Genomic DNA, 16,488 nt, shown 5'->3' with positions numbered 1-16,488 from the left:
CCCGAGGGGTGGCTTTTTGTTTCTCTTTCCTGTCATCCTGTGTTTAGCGGAAAGGTAAGCTGATCGTCAAGCTCCCAAAGGGAACCAATGTCCCAAGTCGGCTGGACTCAGCTTAATATGTTTACGTAAACGAATGTCAACCATGGGACGCCTGGGTGGCGCAGTTGTTAAGCGTCTGCCTTCGGCTCAGGTCATAGTCCCAGGGTCCTGGAATCGAGCCCCGCATCAGGCTCCTCCGCTAGGAGCCTGCTTCTTCCTCTCCCACTCCCCCTGCCTGTGTTCCCTCTCTTGCTGGCTGTCTCTCTCTCTGTCAAATAAATAAATAAAATCTTAAAAAAAGGAATATGGACTTTAACACTGGGTTCTCCCTGCTTACTTGCTGTGTGACTTTTGGTGGCCTCTGCAACCTCTCTGTGTCCTGTGCTAGATCCTGAGCAGAGCAGTCCAACAAAGACAGCTTCTAGGGGAAGGGCATGTCCAGTTGCTCCTAGGTTAGCAGAGACTGATCCAGAAGGAAAGATTAGAGGTGCAGCTGGAGTTCGGGAACAGCCGAGGGGAGCCGAGGCCCCAGGAGCCAGAGCAGGGGGAAGAAACCACCGGAGACGGGTAGGGGGAGCTGGGAACAGAAGGAGGGTGGGCGTGGCAGGGGCAGCAGGTGCAGGGGCCATCCTCCCCCACCCCCTGCAGCAATCTCCACCTGTATGTGAAGCATCTAAACTCCTCTGTATAAAAAGCTTCAGCCTTTATTAAAAAAAAAAGGAGGTAGAAGACAGGCAAAGCAACGGGCCAGGCACCCCCCCTTCCAATTCCACGAACACGGGCATACAAACCCACACAACCGCATACATGACAGGGACAAGTCAGGGGACAGACTGAAGGGCGGAGGGCGGCAGCACCCTCCGGGAGTGGGCCCGCACCCAAGGGTGCGCAGAGACCTGGGCCAGGGGCAGCCGTTCTGAGGGGCTGTGTTTGAGCAGCTTGGAGATGAGGTCCTGCGCTCCCGCGGGCACGGAGGCGGGGAACTTCAGGTCCACCTGCAGAGGTCGAACAAGGACGAGGGCCCGCTCAGTTTTATCCCGGCTGCTTTATCCTCGACCACCCCCATTCCATCTGGAGAATTCCACGGGGCCCCGGGGCCTCCCAGCCCCTGGCCTCTGCAGCCGGCACCGGGGGCGCCCCCCGACCTTGACGATGCGCCGATAAGTCTCATTGTGGGAGGCGCTCTCGAAGGGCGGGTTTCCCACCAGCAGCTCGTAGCAGAGGACTCCGATGCACCACAGATCCACCTTCTCGTTATGCGTGCGCCCTTCAATCATTTCCGGAGGGAGGTAGTCCAAGGTGCCGCACATCGTCTTCCTCCTGGGTGGGATGGTGGGGGGAGGGGCAGGGATCCCGGAGGATAAAAAACCACCTGTCGTTTCCCTGCTGCCCGACAGGGAGCCGAGCGACCCGAGGATGCGCCAGGGGAGTGTTTCAGCCGGGCTCTGACAGGGCCCTTTGGGGCCGGAGTAGGGTAAAGACAGAATCCAAGGCCCCAGGCGTGGAATCACACATGCCCCGGCATTTCCACCTGGAGGGAGGTATCTTAAAATAACCAGACCTCAGGGCAATGCTCATCTTAGAATGAACGGGAAAACTGGGGCGGTCTCAAAAGTCCATCAGACAGGTCCTGCTGGAATGATCTGGTTGGGCACCTGCCTTCGGCTCAGGTCATGATCCCGGGGTCCTGGGATCAAGTCCCCTATGGGGCTCCCTGCTCAGTGGGGAGCCTGCTTCTCCCTCTGCCTCTGCCCCTCCCGCCTGCTGGTGCTCTCTCTCTCACCCACTCTCTCTCAAATAAATAAAATCTTAAAAAAAAAAAAAGGATCGGGTTAAATGTCTATCTACAATTCTATGAAACCATTACAAATGAGGTGGGGGTATTCTCAGCCACCGGATGAGCGGGTCCCAGTATATTCAGGCAAGAGAATTGGGAGTCTCCTGTTTTTGTAAAGAGATCGGCTGTCTGTAGGGATATGAGGACAAACCCACACGTGTCCGGGGCCCAAGATCTGGCGTGGTATTACCCTGAACGTGCCCGCCTTTCACACCCAGGCCCGGTGCCCTGGCCCACCGTACCTCAGGGAGGGGGCATGCACAGACCAGCCGAAGTCCGCGATCTTCAGCTCGCCCTGGAGCCCCAGGAGCAGATTCTCTGGCTTGATGTCTCTGTGAATGACCTTCTTCCCGTGGCAGTACATCAGAGCGTCGGCCAGCTCCTCCATGATCTGGGAGGGCCAACGACAGGAGGTCAGACGGGCCTGCACCTCCAGCTCCGAGCGGCCAACCCCCAGCCTCGGGTCCCTGCCGCTGCCCCAAAGCGCCCATCCGCCCAGACCGTGGCTGTTCGCTGCTCGTCGAAAGTACGGCTCTTCTGCAGCTCCTTGTAGAGCTCCCCGCGGGGGGCGTACTCCAGAATTAAGTAGATCCTTCGCCGGTCATAGAAATAGTTGTAGAGACGCAGGATGTTGGGATGCCTGCCGGAGACAGGGGGGTGCTCAGGCTGCAGCCTGGCCAAAGGACATGGGAAAGACGACAGTGCCAGGTGGAGCAAAGTGGGCTCACATTTGGACCAGGTTGGGGACAGTGGGGATGGCAGTGGTGAAGGGGAACCGGGGTGGCCCTCTGGATTCAGGGCCCTGGCCGGGGCTGGGAGCTCGGTGGGTCAAGGGACCGCTGCAGAGCAGTGTGGATGGGGCAGGGGGTGAAAGAGGGGCTGGGGTTGGCGGAGAGCAGGACTCATACTGTAGATGGGCCTGGATTTCGATCTCCCTTCGCAGCTGGTGCTCCACGCCCTCCTTTTCTATCTGAGACTTGAAGAGGACCTTGAGAGCCACAATGAAATGGCTTTTCTTCTCCCGAGCCAAGTACACATTTCCAAACTTGCCTTTGCCCAGAGGACGCCCGATCTCAAAGTCATCGATGGTGAAGGAGCGCCTGAGGAGAGGTCGGGGGGAAGGCAGGGGAGCGCTGGCTGGTGGGTCACCCGAGGGCGCCGCGCTCTCCCCCCTCCTCTCTGGCCACCTCAAGGCTTGGGTACTCACGTTGAGAAGTTGGGTGTCCCACTGCTGTTCTCCACCACCTTCTGGCTGGGGGCAGCTAAGGAAACAACAGGGGAGTTGAGCACCCCCCCTTTGACATTTTCATCCCGGCACCCTCCCCATAGACCCCAGTCCCCTCAGCTCAATCCCCTCCCGTGTCCCAGTTACCTGTGGGCTGGGCATTGGAGCGGCTCATGAGGACAAGTGCAGACGGGGTGGCAGGGTCCTTCCGGGGGACTCTCTGGGGCAGGGTGTTCAGGCTAGGCTGAGTCTGAGAAGGAGCAGCCGGGAGCTCTGATGGTGCCTTTGTCCCAGGGAGCGGGTTGGAATGTGCTACAAGCAGCATTTCAATACTTGCTGTCCACCCACCCAGCCAGCCGGCCACCCACCCCCTGTTCGAAGAGGAGCACTGAGACCGCAGTTCTGCTACTCAGCCCAAGGATCCACTCCTTGCTCCATATTAAAACGGGTTCTTCATAAGCGACCTGGGTTGGCCTAAGATAAGGAGCAAAGGACTCACCCCAACACCGAACATTTCACCTCCTTGGCCCTGGCCCACACCACATTTTCAGGCACAAAACAGTCTAACCTCTATGCTACTGTCCGCAACCCCACACTCATTCACCCTGCCCTCCCCCATCCCAGTGGGGAGTAGAGGGCCAGGTAAAAAAAACCAAAAAACCCCACAATTCAAGGGGTTTTAGCGAAGACATTCTCACAGTTCTCTAAAAACTCAGTCTAGGGGTGCTTGTCTGGCTCGGTCAGTAGAGCATGCAGGTCTTGATCTCAGGGTTGTGAGTTCGAGCCCTGTGTTGGGTGTAGCGATTACTTTAAAATATTTTAAAAATTTTTTTAAAAATTAGAAAAAATTAGAAACTCAGTCTATTAAGGCTTAGATAAGGTCCTGGAGGTCTGGAATGTTGCGACAAATTCCAGTATCCACCCTTTTGCAACAACAGGCTTTGGAGACACTGAAGGCTACTCTGATGGCCCCGGACCATTTCTCTCTTGCAGCTGCTCGGAGTAGTATACACGACTTCCTTTCGGGAGTGACCACTATAGAAGGGACAATGGTTTCTCATTCAGCCCCTGTTCTTGACAGCCTCACTAAGTGCTCCATTAGGGCGGGAGCTGGTGGACAAGGGGACAGATGGACGCTTGAGGATACCTAAGCCCCACCAACAGGGAGCAAAGCCTATGACAGCCCCTTCCTTCTTAGCCTAGAGAAGAAGAAAGGCTCGTGCCCTAAAAACCCATTCTCCAGCAGCGATATCAGTACAGAATTTACAAGTAAGCAAGTTGGACAAGAGTCCAGATACAGACCCACAAAGAGGTGGGCATTTTATATAATAAAGTTGGCATTTCAAATCAGAGAGCAGACTGTCCACTAAAAGGTCTTAGGACAACTGGAAAATAAATCTATTTAGATCCTGATCTCACTCCAGTCACTAAAACAAATTCCAAATTATTAATTTAACATGTCCTGAATCTTTTAAACTCGTAAAAACCCCGTTCAGAGTCTCTCTCTACTTCCTGTCTAGCCTATTTGTTCAGGACAAGGGTTAGGAATCATGGCCCAAAGGGCAAACCTGCCTGCTCAGGCCCAGATACCATTTGGATTTGTGACAAATAGGCTCAACCTTGCAGAGGCTCTCATAGGGTGATCAGATTCAAGTTGGCGGCACCCGACAGGATGTAGTTCCAAATGCCCAGACCGGTTTCCGCCGGCAAACTCTTGGGACCCATTCGTTGGAGCAAAGCGGGGAAGACTGGGAGGATCGCCCTCGGCACCACCTCAAATCCCCGGACAGGAACTCTCCAAGCGGGGGGCGGGAGGGGGGGGAGCGGGAAAGCCCTTACCATCTGCCGGCCGTAGGGCCAGGGGTAGGCGTTCTCCTTCTGGGCCATCCTTAGAGGGAAGGGGGGAGGAGAGCTGGGCAGACAAGGGAAACAGGGCTGTAAGAAGCAGGAAAAAAAGAGGGAGCGAGAGAGGGAGGGGTCGGACCGATCGAGCCGGAAGCGCGGGTCTGCGGCTGGTGAAAGGGGGCTGCTCAATTCGAGGGCTCATCGGGGCGCACCCGCGCGCTCGTCTCGCCGCCCCCGCCCTGCTCCTGCACACCCCCTTTTCAGGACCCTCCTTCTACTCTTGAGCTCCCAGTAGCCCGGCGGGTGCGCGCGGGCCGCCCAACGGACCCCCGACCTGCCTGATCACCTGCCCTCTCCCAGCGCAAGACCCGCGAAAGGAAGCCAGCTCACCTGGAGCCCGTGGCCCAGCCACACTCCAGGCCGCGGGCAAACAACTGAACCTGCCGGGCCCGGCCCCCGCTGAGGCCCTTTCAAATCTCCCGCCCTGGCCCCATTGGCTGAGCACGCTGTCCACGCCTAGTCCTCATTGGCTGGACACCCCGTGACGTAGGCCGTGGGACCCAATGCAAGAGGCGGAATGCCGGACGCTGCCCGCCGGGGGTTCCGGCTTAGGGAAGTTCCGGGCATCCCCGAGTCCAATGTTCTCACATCTTTCATTAATTTGAAATTTCCACCTATCTGGAATTTATCCTTCTGTGTGTATGAACCAGGGTTTTGTTCTCGACAGATGGGAGAGTTCATTACGCCAGCACCGTTAAAGCAAACTACCTAGTTCCCAGCGGATTTAAACACTTATCTTTACCCAAAGCATGCCACAGATTCCACGCAATCTCTATCAAAATTCCAATGGTGCTTTTTTTTTTTTTTTACAGAAATAGAAAAAAACAATATCACATTTGTATGGAACCACAAAAGGACGCAAATAGCCAAAGCAATCTTGAGAAAGAACAAAGCCACAGGCATCACCCTCCCTGGCTTCAAACTACATTACAAAGCTATAGTAATTAAAACAGCCCGGTATTGGCATAAAAACTGCCACATAGACCAATGGAGCTGAATAGAGAACCCAGAAACAAGCCCACACATATATGGTCAATCAATTTGTGGGAAATGAGCCAAGAATACACAACTCCCTCTTTTCTGTGCTCTTAAAAAAAAAATGGTGCTAGGAAAATTGGACAGCCATTCGTGCAAAAGAATGAAACTGGACCACTATCTTACACTACACACAAAAATTAACACCAAATGGATTAAAGACTTGAACATACGACCTGAAACCATAAAACTCCTAGAAGAAAACACAGGCTGTAGATTCCTTGACATGGGTCTTCACGATATTTTTAAAAATCTGACACCAAAAGCAAAGGCAAGAGCAAAAATCAAGGGGGGCTACATCAAACTAACAACTTCTAAAACCATAAACAAACGAAAAGGCAACCTAGTGAATGGGAGAAAATATTTGTAAATCATACACCTGATAAGGGGTGATATGCAAAGTATCTAGTGAACTCATACGACTTAATGGCAAAAACCATCTGATTTAAAAATGGGCTGAAGATTGGAATAGACAGTTTTCCAAAGAAGACCTACAGATGGCCAGTAAGTACAGGAAAGATGCTTACCATCATTAATCATCAGGGAAATGAAAATCAAAAACCGCAATGAGATATAGCCCCACACCTGTTAGAATGGTTGTCATCAAAAAGACAAGAAGTAACACGTTCTGGTCAGGAGGGAGAGAAAAGGGAGCCCTCGTGCACTGTGGTGGGAATGCAAATTGGTGCGGCCATCAGGGAAAACAGTATGGAGGGTCATCAAAAACTTAGAGACAGAACTACCGTAGAATCCAGCAATTCCACTTCTGAGTATTTATCGAAAGGAAAGGAAAGCAAGATTCAAAAAGATATCATGGTTCAGGGATCAGCATGTGATCCAAGGGACCCAGTGAGTGGGCAGTTTTAGGATTCTTGTCCAGAATGCTGGGCAGAAACTCCTCTTCTCCACAAAGCCCACCTTGCCGCTGCTAGTGTTCTGGAAGGGAGCAGCCTGAGAATGAAGCCAGCTTTGTAGAAGGCCTGGGAAGAACCCAAGACCTTGATGGTGTTGTTCAGCCTCTCGATGCCTATTTTGCACTTTCCTTATAGGGACCAATAGGTCTCCTCCCTAAAGCATTGACTCAAGAGTTTAGTTACTTGCTATCGAAAGCATACTAACTGACACACATCTACAGACCTATGTTCTTAGCCATTGAGTGTGAGTGAATGATGCAAAACTGCTGAGAGTCAATCACTTGATCTACAAAAATACCATTTTCATACGATTCAGCCAAATGGAAATCCAAGAAGTCCTTATGGGTCTTTCCATCACTCTGTAACACTCTTGGCTGAAAGTTACAGAAAACCCAATCAGCAGTGGCATGAACAATAGGGATCTGTTTTCTCTTAGCAAGAAGTCAGCAGATAGGTAGTGGTTTTGTTAGCGATGTGGATTGGTCTTTCTGTAATTCTCTTGACATGCCCCTTAGGATTGCAAGATGGCCACCAATGGTCTCTGCCCCCTTTACCAGGATGAGCAGAAGCCTTTCCAGAAGTACCCAAGAGATTTCTTGTTGGCCAAAAATGTGTCCCATGACTACTGCAAAGGAGACTGGTAAAGGGTCTTAGGGTCAGCCCAACCCCACTTCCCAAGATGAGGGAGCCCATCACAACTGTGGTGACTTCATCAACGTACTTGGCACGGAGAGACCAGCTAATGAAAAATTCTAGGGGCGGCTGGGTGGCTCAGTCGTTGGGCATCTGCCTTCGGCTCAGGGCATGATCTCGGCATTCTGGGATCGAGCCCCGCATCAGGCTCCTCCGCTGGGAGCCTGCTTCTTCCTCTCCCACTCCCCCTGCTTGTGTTCCCTCTCTCGCTGGCTGTCTCTATCTCTGTCGAATAAATAAAATCTTAAAAAAAAAAAAAAAAAGCTTTGTAAAAATTCTATCGCCTGCCGTGTACTTTATTCCTTGTGACCTAGGGAAGGGAGATTTCTCTGGACTCTGTCAGGGGACACAGTGCATGGGTGGGATATGCCCTGATAGATCTAATACAGTGTCCCTCTCCCCCACAGTCTTTAAATTCCCACTGGCCCATTATGCCAGAAGCTATTTGGCCTTTCACGAATATTGGCTGCACCAGCATAGGACCGGGATTTGCATTATTCATAAACAACAAAACAAAACAAAACAAAAGCTATCTGTTCTGTCGGCTACTGCCCATTGAAGCTCGTGAACAAAATCTCTGTTGTTTACCCCAGTGATTCTTGAGGTGTCATGAGGGGGGAATTGTCACTGCTCTTGCTAGGGCTGCATTTCCCCAAGACTAGGAAGGGTTAGAATTGGATTGTGATCCAAAGGTCAGGGCAGGATGGTTCGGGAGGTACAGACGTTAGTCTCTTTTATTTCTGATAATGGGATATCCCCCAAAGAAGTTTCAAGACAAGAATTCTCATCATCAGCCAGTAAGCCTCTTTCAGGAAGGAGGAGTAGACTCAGGAGGGTCTGGAAGGCGCTGGTTGGGGGCGGGGGAGCCTGGCCAATAGCCCCAAGGATTGGGGTTGGGGAGAGTGGGGAGTGACTGCCAGTGGTACAGGGTTTTTCAGAGTGATGGAAACGTTCTGGAATCAGATCATGGTGATTGATGTACAGCTGTGTGAATACACTGCAGAGCCCTGCATTATATATGTTAAAATGGTTAAAAGGGTAAATTGTATGTTAAGTCTATCTTACCACAAAAAAATGATGAAATATTTCAAATATCAAGAATACTTTTTGGGGCGCCTGGGTGGCTCAGGCTCGGGACCTGATCTCAGGGTCCCGGGATGGAGCCCCGCATCGGGCTCCCTGCTCGCTATGAGCCTGCTTCTTCTTCTCCCGCTCCCCCTGCTTGTGTTCCCTCTCTCGCTGGCTGTCTCTCTGTCAAATAAATAAAATCTTAAAAAAAGAAAAAATAATACTTTTTAAAATCACGGAACTACTATTCAATTATTTAAATCTTAACCAACGCCGTATTTGCTTCTGATTTTTTTTTCTTTTTTAGTGAAATAAAAGTCATACAGGTGAAGCTCCAGGGTAAAATTTTAAGAACTGTCTATGTACCCAGTTTCTGTGCCATTTTCTATTGCCTTTTTAAAAAAATTCCTCTTTGAGGTAGTCAGAGCTTCTAATTCTCTCTGCCACATCATTTAGCTTCCTTTTTCATGCTTTAATTAATCAATTAATTTTATTATTTTTTGAAGATTTTATTTATTTATTTATTTGAGAGCGAGCGAGCACACAAGCAGGGGAGCGAGAAGCAGGCTCCGCACTGAGCAGGGAGCCCGATTCAGGACTTGATCGCAAGACCCCGGGATCATGACCTGAGCCAAAGGCAGACGCTCAACTGACTGGCCACCCAGGCGCCCCTTGTTTATTTTTTTTAAAGATTTTATCTTTAAGTAATCTCTATACCCAGTGTGGGGCTGGAACTCACAACCCCAGACAAGAGTTGCATGCTCCACGGACTGAGCCAGGCCTCCCTCTTTTCTTTTTTTTTTTTTTAAAGATTTTATTTATTTATTCAACAGAGAGAGACAGCCAGTGAGAGAGGGAACACAAGCAGGGGGAGTGGGAGAGGAAGAAGCAGGCTTATAGCGGAGGAGCCTGATGTGGGGCTCGATCCCGTAACGCTGGGATCACGCCCTAAGCCGAAGGCAGATGCTTAACCGCTGTGCCACCCAGGCGCCCCAGGCCTCCCTCTTTTCTGTGCTTAAAAATTTCTTGTCCCTCTGTTCTGTGGCTTGGGTAAATTCCTGAGTTCTCTTTTTAAAATAACAAACTCTCTCTCTGATTGTGCCCAGTTTAGAATGTAAGACAGACTTATTTGGTTACATCTGTCATTCATGTGCAAGATTTCTAACTGGTCAATTGCATATCTATATGCTTTTATTGAATTTTTGTCTTTTTGTCTCATGGTTTGACTTTGTTATTTACCTTTTCATGTATCATAATCATACTTACTTAAAATTCTTTGTCAGACTGCTCTATAGACTTCTTTTCCTTTATGGTCCCATGATTGTCTCTGTTCCGGGTATGCTCTCACCGTGAAGCTCCTTCATCTGTTTTGGAATTTGGGTTTGTAACTTCATCTTGGCTGGGAGAGCTTTTTGTTTTGTTGTTTTCTCTCTCTTTCTTCACAGTCACTCCTCCCTGATCTACAGTTTGGCCGTGGTTGCTGCCTCGCCTCCTTGCTCCTAGTTCAATCAGTTCTTTTTAAAGAGATTTAAAAAAAAAATTTATTTGAGAGAGAGAGAGAAAAAAAACACTCTCTGGGGGAGGGAAAGGGAGAGAATCTCCAGCAGGTGCCCTGGTCAGTGCGGACTCGGGACTCGATCTCACGGTCTCACTATGGTAAGATCACGACCTCAGCGGAAACCAAGAGTTGCAGCCTCAACGGACTGAGCCACCGTCGCACCCCCAATCAGTTCATATTTGGGGGCTCCTGTCCCACTGTGATACTGAGGGTATCTCAAATGCAATCACTGAGGAGAGGGAAAGTTGCGTGTGTTTCTTGTCTTGGGACTACATCTGAGTCCTCCCGCCCTACCGTGTCTGCAGCTCCCGGCAAGGAGTTGGCTGTTCGTACAGCCTCCTTTCCTGATACAGGGACAATGCTGCTGCTCTGGCTTCCCTCCCTGTCCCCAGTCAGTCCCTGTTCTCTGACAGGCCTGTAATATACCTGCTGTCACTATACACTTGGAGGCCAGCCCTGCAGATCTGTCTCATCAGCCCGGTTTCAAGGGTTTGCATTTAGACTACTGAACTGTTCATTTCTAAGCCTACCTATGGCCATTTAGTTCACTATATTTTATATTTTATCTATCAGTGCTATGTATTTGAAGCAGAAGGGGTCAGGGTGGGAAACTCACTGTGCTGTTTCTGCCCAAAAAATCCAGGCTTTTTCTGAACACCAGGTTTTCTGGATGGACCCTAAGTGGGTGTATGAAGGAGCTCAGCTTCAGTGATGGGGAGCGTGGCAAAGAGGGAGTGCATGTCTGAAAGACAGAAACAAGAGTCAGCTTGTGAAAGTGTAGCCCACATATGGACAGATCTTTCCATTTTTTTAAAGAGAAGCTAGAAATCTAGATTTACGTGTGAAATTTACTGAGCCATTAATGTCAGCAAATAGTCACAGCAACGTGTCTGGGGACTGGATTTGGTCTATAGACTGGAAATATTCCATCCCTAATACAGGGCTCTTCCAGACCATAAACCGCACTTTGCAAGCATGCTTCTCTTCCTGGGGCCACCACGCTTACCTGGTCACTCCTCAGGTGGGCTTTTAGGGAGCACCAGGCAGCAGAAAGCTCACGCACTTGAGTGTTACAGGTGCACCTCTGAGCCTACCCTTTGCAATGTGTATTCCTTGGCAAACGGTTCAATCTTTCTAAACGTCAGCTCTCAAACGGGCATAGTTCTACAGCCTTGCAGGGCTGCTGCTGTCACGATTAATTGAAATAGGGTCGTTAAAGCACTCAGCACTGGGCCTGGCACACAGCAAGCCCCCCATGTTAGCTATCACCATGACTACACATCACCTGACCCCCGTGGATGAGAGAAGGATCTTCATATTTATGAATTAATGTCAGCTAATAAATGTCTCATGCAAGACAGAATTTGAAAAAAATCAGCATTTTGTATCTCCTAAAAGGTGCTCTGTTTAGGGTGGGCAGTGATGGGGAGCGGGGCTGCCTGCCGCCCCCATCACTTGCCTTCCGAGTCAGGTGGCCAGAGCTCCTGGGCTGCTGTCGCCTTCCTAAGCCATCAGCAATTCCCAATTCGAGCAGCCACAGCCTGTGCAAGGGAGGGCGGATTGTCTGCCTCCGTCTTGGCACACGTGACACAGTGACCGGTCCAACAGAAAGCCGGACAGCGGCCGGGGGAGCGGAGCAGACGGGGAAGGCGAGGCACAGCGACAGCCTCCGCGCATGCGCATGGTGCTGAGCCCGCCCGAATTCCTCTTTTGCAGCCCAGGGCTGGTACCTTCAAGTAGACGCACTGTTACTTAGGAAAGACATATCCAGGAAGAAATTTCCCGCTGGGAAGGACGAGGCCTATGGAGTGGCTGGCCTGTATTACTTTGCCAACCTCCCCCCGCCCCCACCAATAGACCGGAAGCAGCAAAACATTTGTATTTATTTAATTAATTGCTACGTATAATAACGATCAATTCTTGCTACACCCTTTCCAATAAAGAATCTTTATTGCTCCAAAGACATTTTCTGAACAAGAACTCGGAGCTGATCCTGAACGATCTGCGCTAAGATAGCTAAAATATCTATGAGATGAAAGGTATCACTATTGGTTGATTTGACAGAAATAGTTAAGATGTAATAGAAATTCCTAAATTTGAAAAACAAAAACAAAAAGCAAAATCTTCCTAAATTTGTATCTTAGGAGAAAATTCATACACTTTGGGGGGAGAAAAACCACAGAGACACTGAGATTTCTATTTTTCTAATATAAAGAAATTAATTTTCCCCCTTTGCCCGAAAAATACCGATGCACATCTAGATATAGAAAATTACAACTTTCCGTGACCCCGACGTGATTTGAACACGCAACCTTCTGATCTGGAGTCAGACGCGCTACCGTTGCGCCACGAGGCCTTCCCGAATCCGCGGCGGGCCGGATGTCGTGAACAGAGCGATCGTCAATGGCAAGGGGCGGAGCTATATTCTCGGGCCCCTCCCCCAAGGTTCAGCCTGAGTTACTTTCAGAGCCACGCGTGGACACGTCGGAATGGAACCTCTCTCTTTGGGCAAATTGTGCTTAAGGGCGCTTGGCGTAAGGCCCAACTCTTTAACCTTGGGACACACGGAGCTCGCTCAACAGAGAAGCGACTGGTGTGTTTGGGATTTATTTCTGGGGATGACAAAGCCCACCGCGGTGTCACTGCAGTCCTGATGCCCACCGCAGACAAATCTTAGATGTAACCCCCGCTCTGCCAGTGGCTCAGAAAGCCCCTCACTCAGATCCTCTGAACCTCGCTTTCCTTGTGTCGGCTGCTCGCGGTCAAGCGCAGTCTCTCGCGGGGTGACAGGGGCGCCCCTCACCCGCTGCCTCGTTCACGCCCACCCGCCACTGGTCGGGAGTCTCGTCACTAAGGCCACGGGCCTGTGCACGTACTGAAGTCCCAGCGTTGGAACACCGTCTGTAAAGCAGGCGTTGGTGGTATAGTGGTGAGCATAGCTGCCTTCCAAGCAGTTGACCCGGGTTCGATTCCCGGCCAACGCAGTGTCGCTTTCCTTTATGAAACTTTTCCCTCGCTCAGGGCTCGCCACTCGGCCTGGACCCCGTTGCCCATGCACAGCGAGCACGAGGCTGCGCGCCCCGTGGCGGAGAGAGTGGGGCAACAGTTTCCGGCGTTCTGTCCGGCTGAGCCTCCGTCGTCGCCAGCGGACGCGTCTCATCAGCACACCCACTGAACCGAGGGGATAAATGGATCAATCAGCCGCACATTTAACATGCAAGTTCCTTTAGGCGAAACACAAACTCGAACGTTTGGAATGCGAGCTTGAGAGTCAGGACCAACTACCCTTTATCATCTCCCTCTTTTAAAAGAAAATCTTCATCCCACGCTCGGGGACAGGTACTTTGCTGTGAGTAGGATTTTTCACAGGATGATAGAAAAAGCAAAAGGATGTTGGTGGGAATGCAAGTTGGTACAGCCACTCTGGAAAACAGTGTGGAGGTCCCTTAAAAAGTTAAAAATTGAGCTACCCTATGACCCAGCCATTGCACTACTGGGTATTTACCCCAAAGATACAGACGTAGTGAAGAGAAGGGCCATATGCACCCCAATGTTCATAGCAGCAATGTCCACAATAGCTAAATCGTGGAAGGAGCCGAGATGCCCTTCAACAGATGACTGGATTAAGAAGTTGTGGTCCATATATACAATGGAATATTACTCAGCTATCAGAAAGAACAAGTTCTCAACATTTGTTACAACATGGATGGCACTGGAGGAGATAATGCTAAGTGAAATAAGTCAAGCAGAGAAAGACAACTATCATATGATTTCTCTCATCTATGGAACATAAGAACTAGGATGATCGGTAGGGGAAGAAAGGGATAAAGAAAGGGGGGGTAATCAGAAGGGGGAATGAAACATGAGAGACTATGGACTATGAGAAACAAACTGAGGACTTCAGAGGGGAGGGGGGTGGGGGAATGGGATAGACCGGTGATGGGTAGTAAGGAGGGCACGTATTGCATGGTGCACTGGGTGTTATACACAACTAATGAATCATCGAGCCTTACATCGGAAACCGGGGATGTACTGTATGGTAACTAACATAATATAATAAAAAATCATTAAAATTAAAAAAAATAAAAAATAAAATAAATAAAATAAATAAATAAATAAAAAAAAATAAAAGTGTAAACTGCAAAAAAAATAAATAAAAAAGAAAAAGCAAAAGAACAGCACTTCTCCCCGTCGGGGAATCGAACCCCGGTCTCCCGCGTGACAGGCGGGGATACTCACCACTATACTAACGAGGACGGAGCTAAGCACGGTGCTCTCCGGCTCGGTGATCTGGCATCTTGGACGCGCTCGCCCAGGCTTCCATCCCTCCGACTGCTGGAAGGGCCAGCTGAAGACCCGCGCACACTCTGGGCCGCCCCTGAGCGACCCGGAGACACCACCGGCCCGCGAGGCCGCGAAGACCGGGTCGTGATAGGTCCCGCCCCATTCCACTCTCAGTACCTCACAGCCCGAGCCGGCCGGCCGGGAGGGGCGCAGAGCACGAAGAAGCGGGGCGGGAACGCGAAGGGCTGGCCGCAAGTCCCCACGTGCCTGCGTCCTCCCCGCCCGCTCGCTGGGCCCGGCTGCGGGCCGCGAGCTCCCTCCGGCCACCGGGCTGGGCACTCGGAACAAAAGAGCTCCCAGCGAACCGACTTCAGGCTCCCGGCCGGCGGGGAGGTTTGCAGGGCCGCGTGCGTGGTGCTGCACCGTTCTGTCCATCAGCGCCTGGGGCCACTCAGGTCTCCGCCAAAACCGAAGCCGGGCTCGTCCGGGATTTGAACCCGGGACCTCTCGCACCCGAAGCGAGAATCATACCCCTAGACCAACGAGCCGACGTGAGAGCACCCTCGCGGACGCCTTTAGAGGTCGAACGAGGCCTGCTGCGGTCCTAGGGCCACGGCTCGCTGCTGAGCCGACCTGGCGCGCGCGCGGGGACCACCCGCCCGGACGCCGCCGACTCCTGAGCCGGGTCTGGGAATCTCCGCTCCCGCCCGCGAACTCCGACTCCTCCCAGGAAATAACGTCGGGGAAGTAGGAGGGAGTGGTCTCGGCCTCCACCCCACGCTGCGCAGCCCTCCAGGACTACTCTGAGCGCCCGGGATGCTGCTCCCTGTGGTCACTGTCTCGGGGCCACTCCATGACCTGGGGTCCTGACTCTTCCCGCCTGCGCCCGCCGTCCTCGGACCCACTCCTCTGGCGCAGAGCTTTGAAGATAGGCGGTGGAGTTGCCTGGTTGGGGACAATGAATGAGCCCTGAGATTCCTAGGTGAACACCTGCCCTTCTATCTGTCCCTGCACCTGTCCACCCTCCTGGAGCGACGAGCAGGTCCAGTACCCAGGCAAGGGAATAATTCCCGGGGCCAAGAAGACCCCCGGAGGAGGAGTCATTGAGATGAATGGGGGGCGGGGCGGGGTAAGGGGACAGGCTTTCCAACTTGCGTGACTGGGGCGAGGTGCCGTGTCTGGCGACCAGAACCGTCCCTGACGCCTAACATCCCTAACAGCGCTGGTTCCAGAACTTCCCGCCTGTACGGTCAGGTTAGCCCTACCCTCCCGTCTACCCTCCGCTCTCCACTTACCTCCTAAGATGGCGGGAAGGAGATCCTCCTCCCCGCTGCCTAAGACCCCCAGAAGGTAAGGGGCTCCGAGGCCAACGCCCGCATGAGTGTGATCTAAGGCCAGGCCACCGGCCTTGGGGCCTAGCAGTTTCCCGGGCTCGGTGAGCCTCTAAGCTCTTAATACACTCACCATGCTCTGGCTTTGGGGCTGCCTGGAGTTCCGGCGGGACACAGTGGAGTCAGCTGCCCGCCACCTGTTCTGCCTTCCCTCTGCTCAGTGCCCGCTCTACGGAGTTGTCGCAGCAGGATCTGACCTCGTGGTGGCATCTCGGAGCTGATCCCTTTTGTTCCGCCCCCCCCCAGTCGGGTGGTTTGTGGGGCCAGGCCCTTCCTAATGCCCAACCCACAGATGCTTTGGTGGGGAGACTTCAATGAAGGGTTCGACCCTTTGCTTTTCCTTTCCCTGGCCAGACAGCGGGGGGAGAGCAGCAGAGAGCAGCCCACCATCCTTTCCTGTCCGTGTCCCAAGCCTTTTCATGGGGCCGAAGTGCTCACGGCTGGTCTTCTGGCTTCTCCCTCCCGCTTACCGTTTTCGATTTCTGTCTCCTGCTCTTGGGCCCCAGCTTTCTCCCCACATCTCCAGTTACCACTCTCTT

The 16,488-nt window shown here is 51.9% G+C and overlaps 1 protein-coding gene and 4 non-coding genes across 10 annotated transcripts; 1 reads left to right on the top strand and 4 right to left on the bottom strand.

Annotated features, from left to right (window-relative positions):
* Positions 1 to 352: 352 nt before the first annotated feature.
* AURKB (aurora kinase B) lies at positions 353 to 9,997 on the bottom strand. 6 transcript variants are annotated; one of them, XM_057311333.1, is made up of 9 exons: positions 9,983 to 9,997; positions 4,941 to 5,013; positions 3,249 to 3,413; positions 3,084 to 3,138; positions 2,785 to 2,976; positions 2,378 to 2,516; positions 2,119 to 2,267; positions 1,185 to 1,359; positions 353 to 1,034 (listed from the first exon to the last, which is right to left on the bottom strand). In XM_057311333.1, the coding sequence occupies exons 3-9, from the start codon at positions 3,274 to 3,276 to the stop codon at positions 861 to 863; spliced, it is 912 nt and encodes a 303-aa protein (XP_057167316.1). In that variant the 5' UTR covers positions 3,277 to 3,413; positions 4,941 to 5,013; positions 9,983 to 9,997; the 3' UTR covers positions 353 to 860. The 6 variants fall into 6 exon arrangements, with proteins under 6 accessions (XP_057167316.1, XP_057167312.1, XP_057167314.1 ...); XM_057311329.1 differs by lacking the exon at positions 9,983 to 9,997 and adding an exon at positions 5,337 to 5,402 and having other exon boundaries at positions 3,249 to 3,384; XM_057311331.1 differs by lacking the exon at positions 9,983 to 9,997 and adding an exon at positions 5,337 to 5,402 and having other exon boundaries at positions 3,249 to 3,351.
* Positions 9,998 to 12,558: 2,561 nt separating this feature from the next.
* Positions 12,559 to 12,630, bottom strand: TRNAW-CCA (transfer RNA tryptophan (anticodon CCA)). The gene has a single exon. It is a non-coding gene; the product is annotated as a tRNA-Trp (tRNA).
* A 556-nt stretch (positions 12,631 to 13,186) lies between these two features.
* Positions 13,187 to 13,258, top strand: TRNAG-UCC (transfer RNA glycine (anticodon UCC)). The gene has a single exon. It is a non-coding gene; the product is annotated as a tRNA-Gly (tRNA).
* A 1,200-nt stretch (positions 13,259 to 14,458) lies between these two features.
* TRNAD-GUC (transfer RNA aspartic acid (anticodon GUC)) lies at positions 14,459 to 14,530 on the bottom strand. Its single transcript has one exon. It is a non-coding gene; the product is annotated as a tRNA-Asp (tRNA).
* Positions 14,531 to 15,034: 504 nt separating this feature from the next.
* Positions 15,035 to 15,106, bottom strand: TRNAP-CGG (transfer RNA proline (anticodon CGG)). The gene has a single exon. It is a non-coding gene; the product is annotated as a tRNA-Pro (tRNA).
* Positions 15,107 to 16,488: the final 1,382 nt, after the last annotated feature.

Source organism: Ursus arctos, unplaced genomic scaffold (assembly GCF_023065955.2).
Source record: "Ursus arctos isolate Adak ecotype North America unplaced genomic scaffold, UrsArc2.0 scaffold_14, whole genome shotgun sequence".
In the NCBI taxonomy this organism is placed as follows: Eukaryota; Metazoa; Chordata; class Mammalia; order Carnivora; family Ursidae; genus Ursus; species Ursus arctos.
Note: the sequence above shows the minus strand (reverse complement) of the source record. Positions and strands in the feature narration are given on the sequence as shown.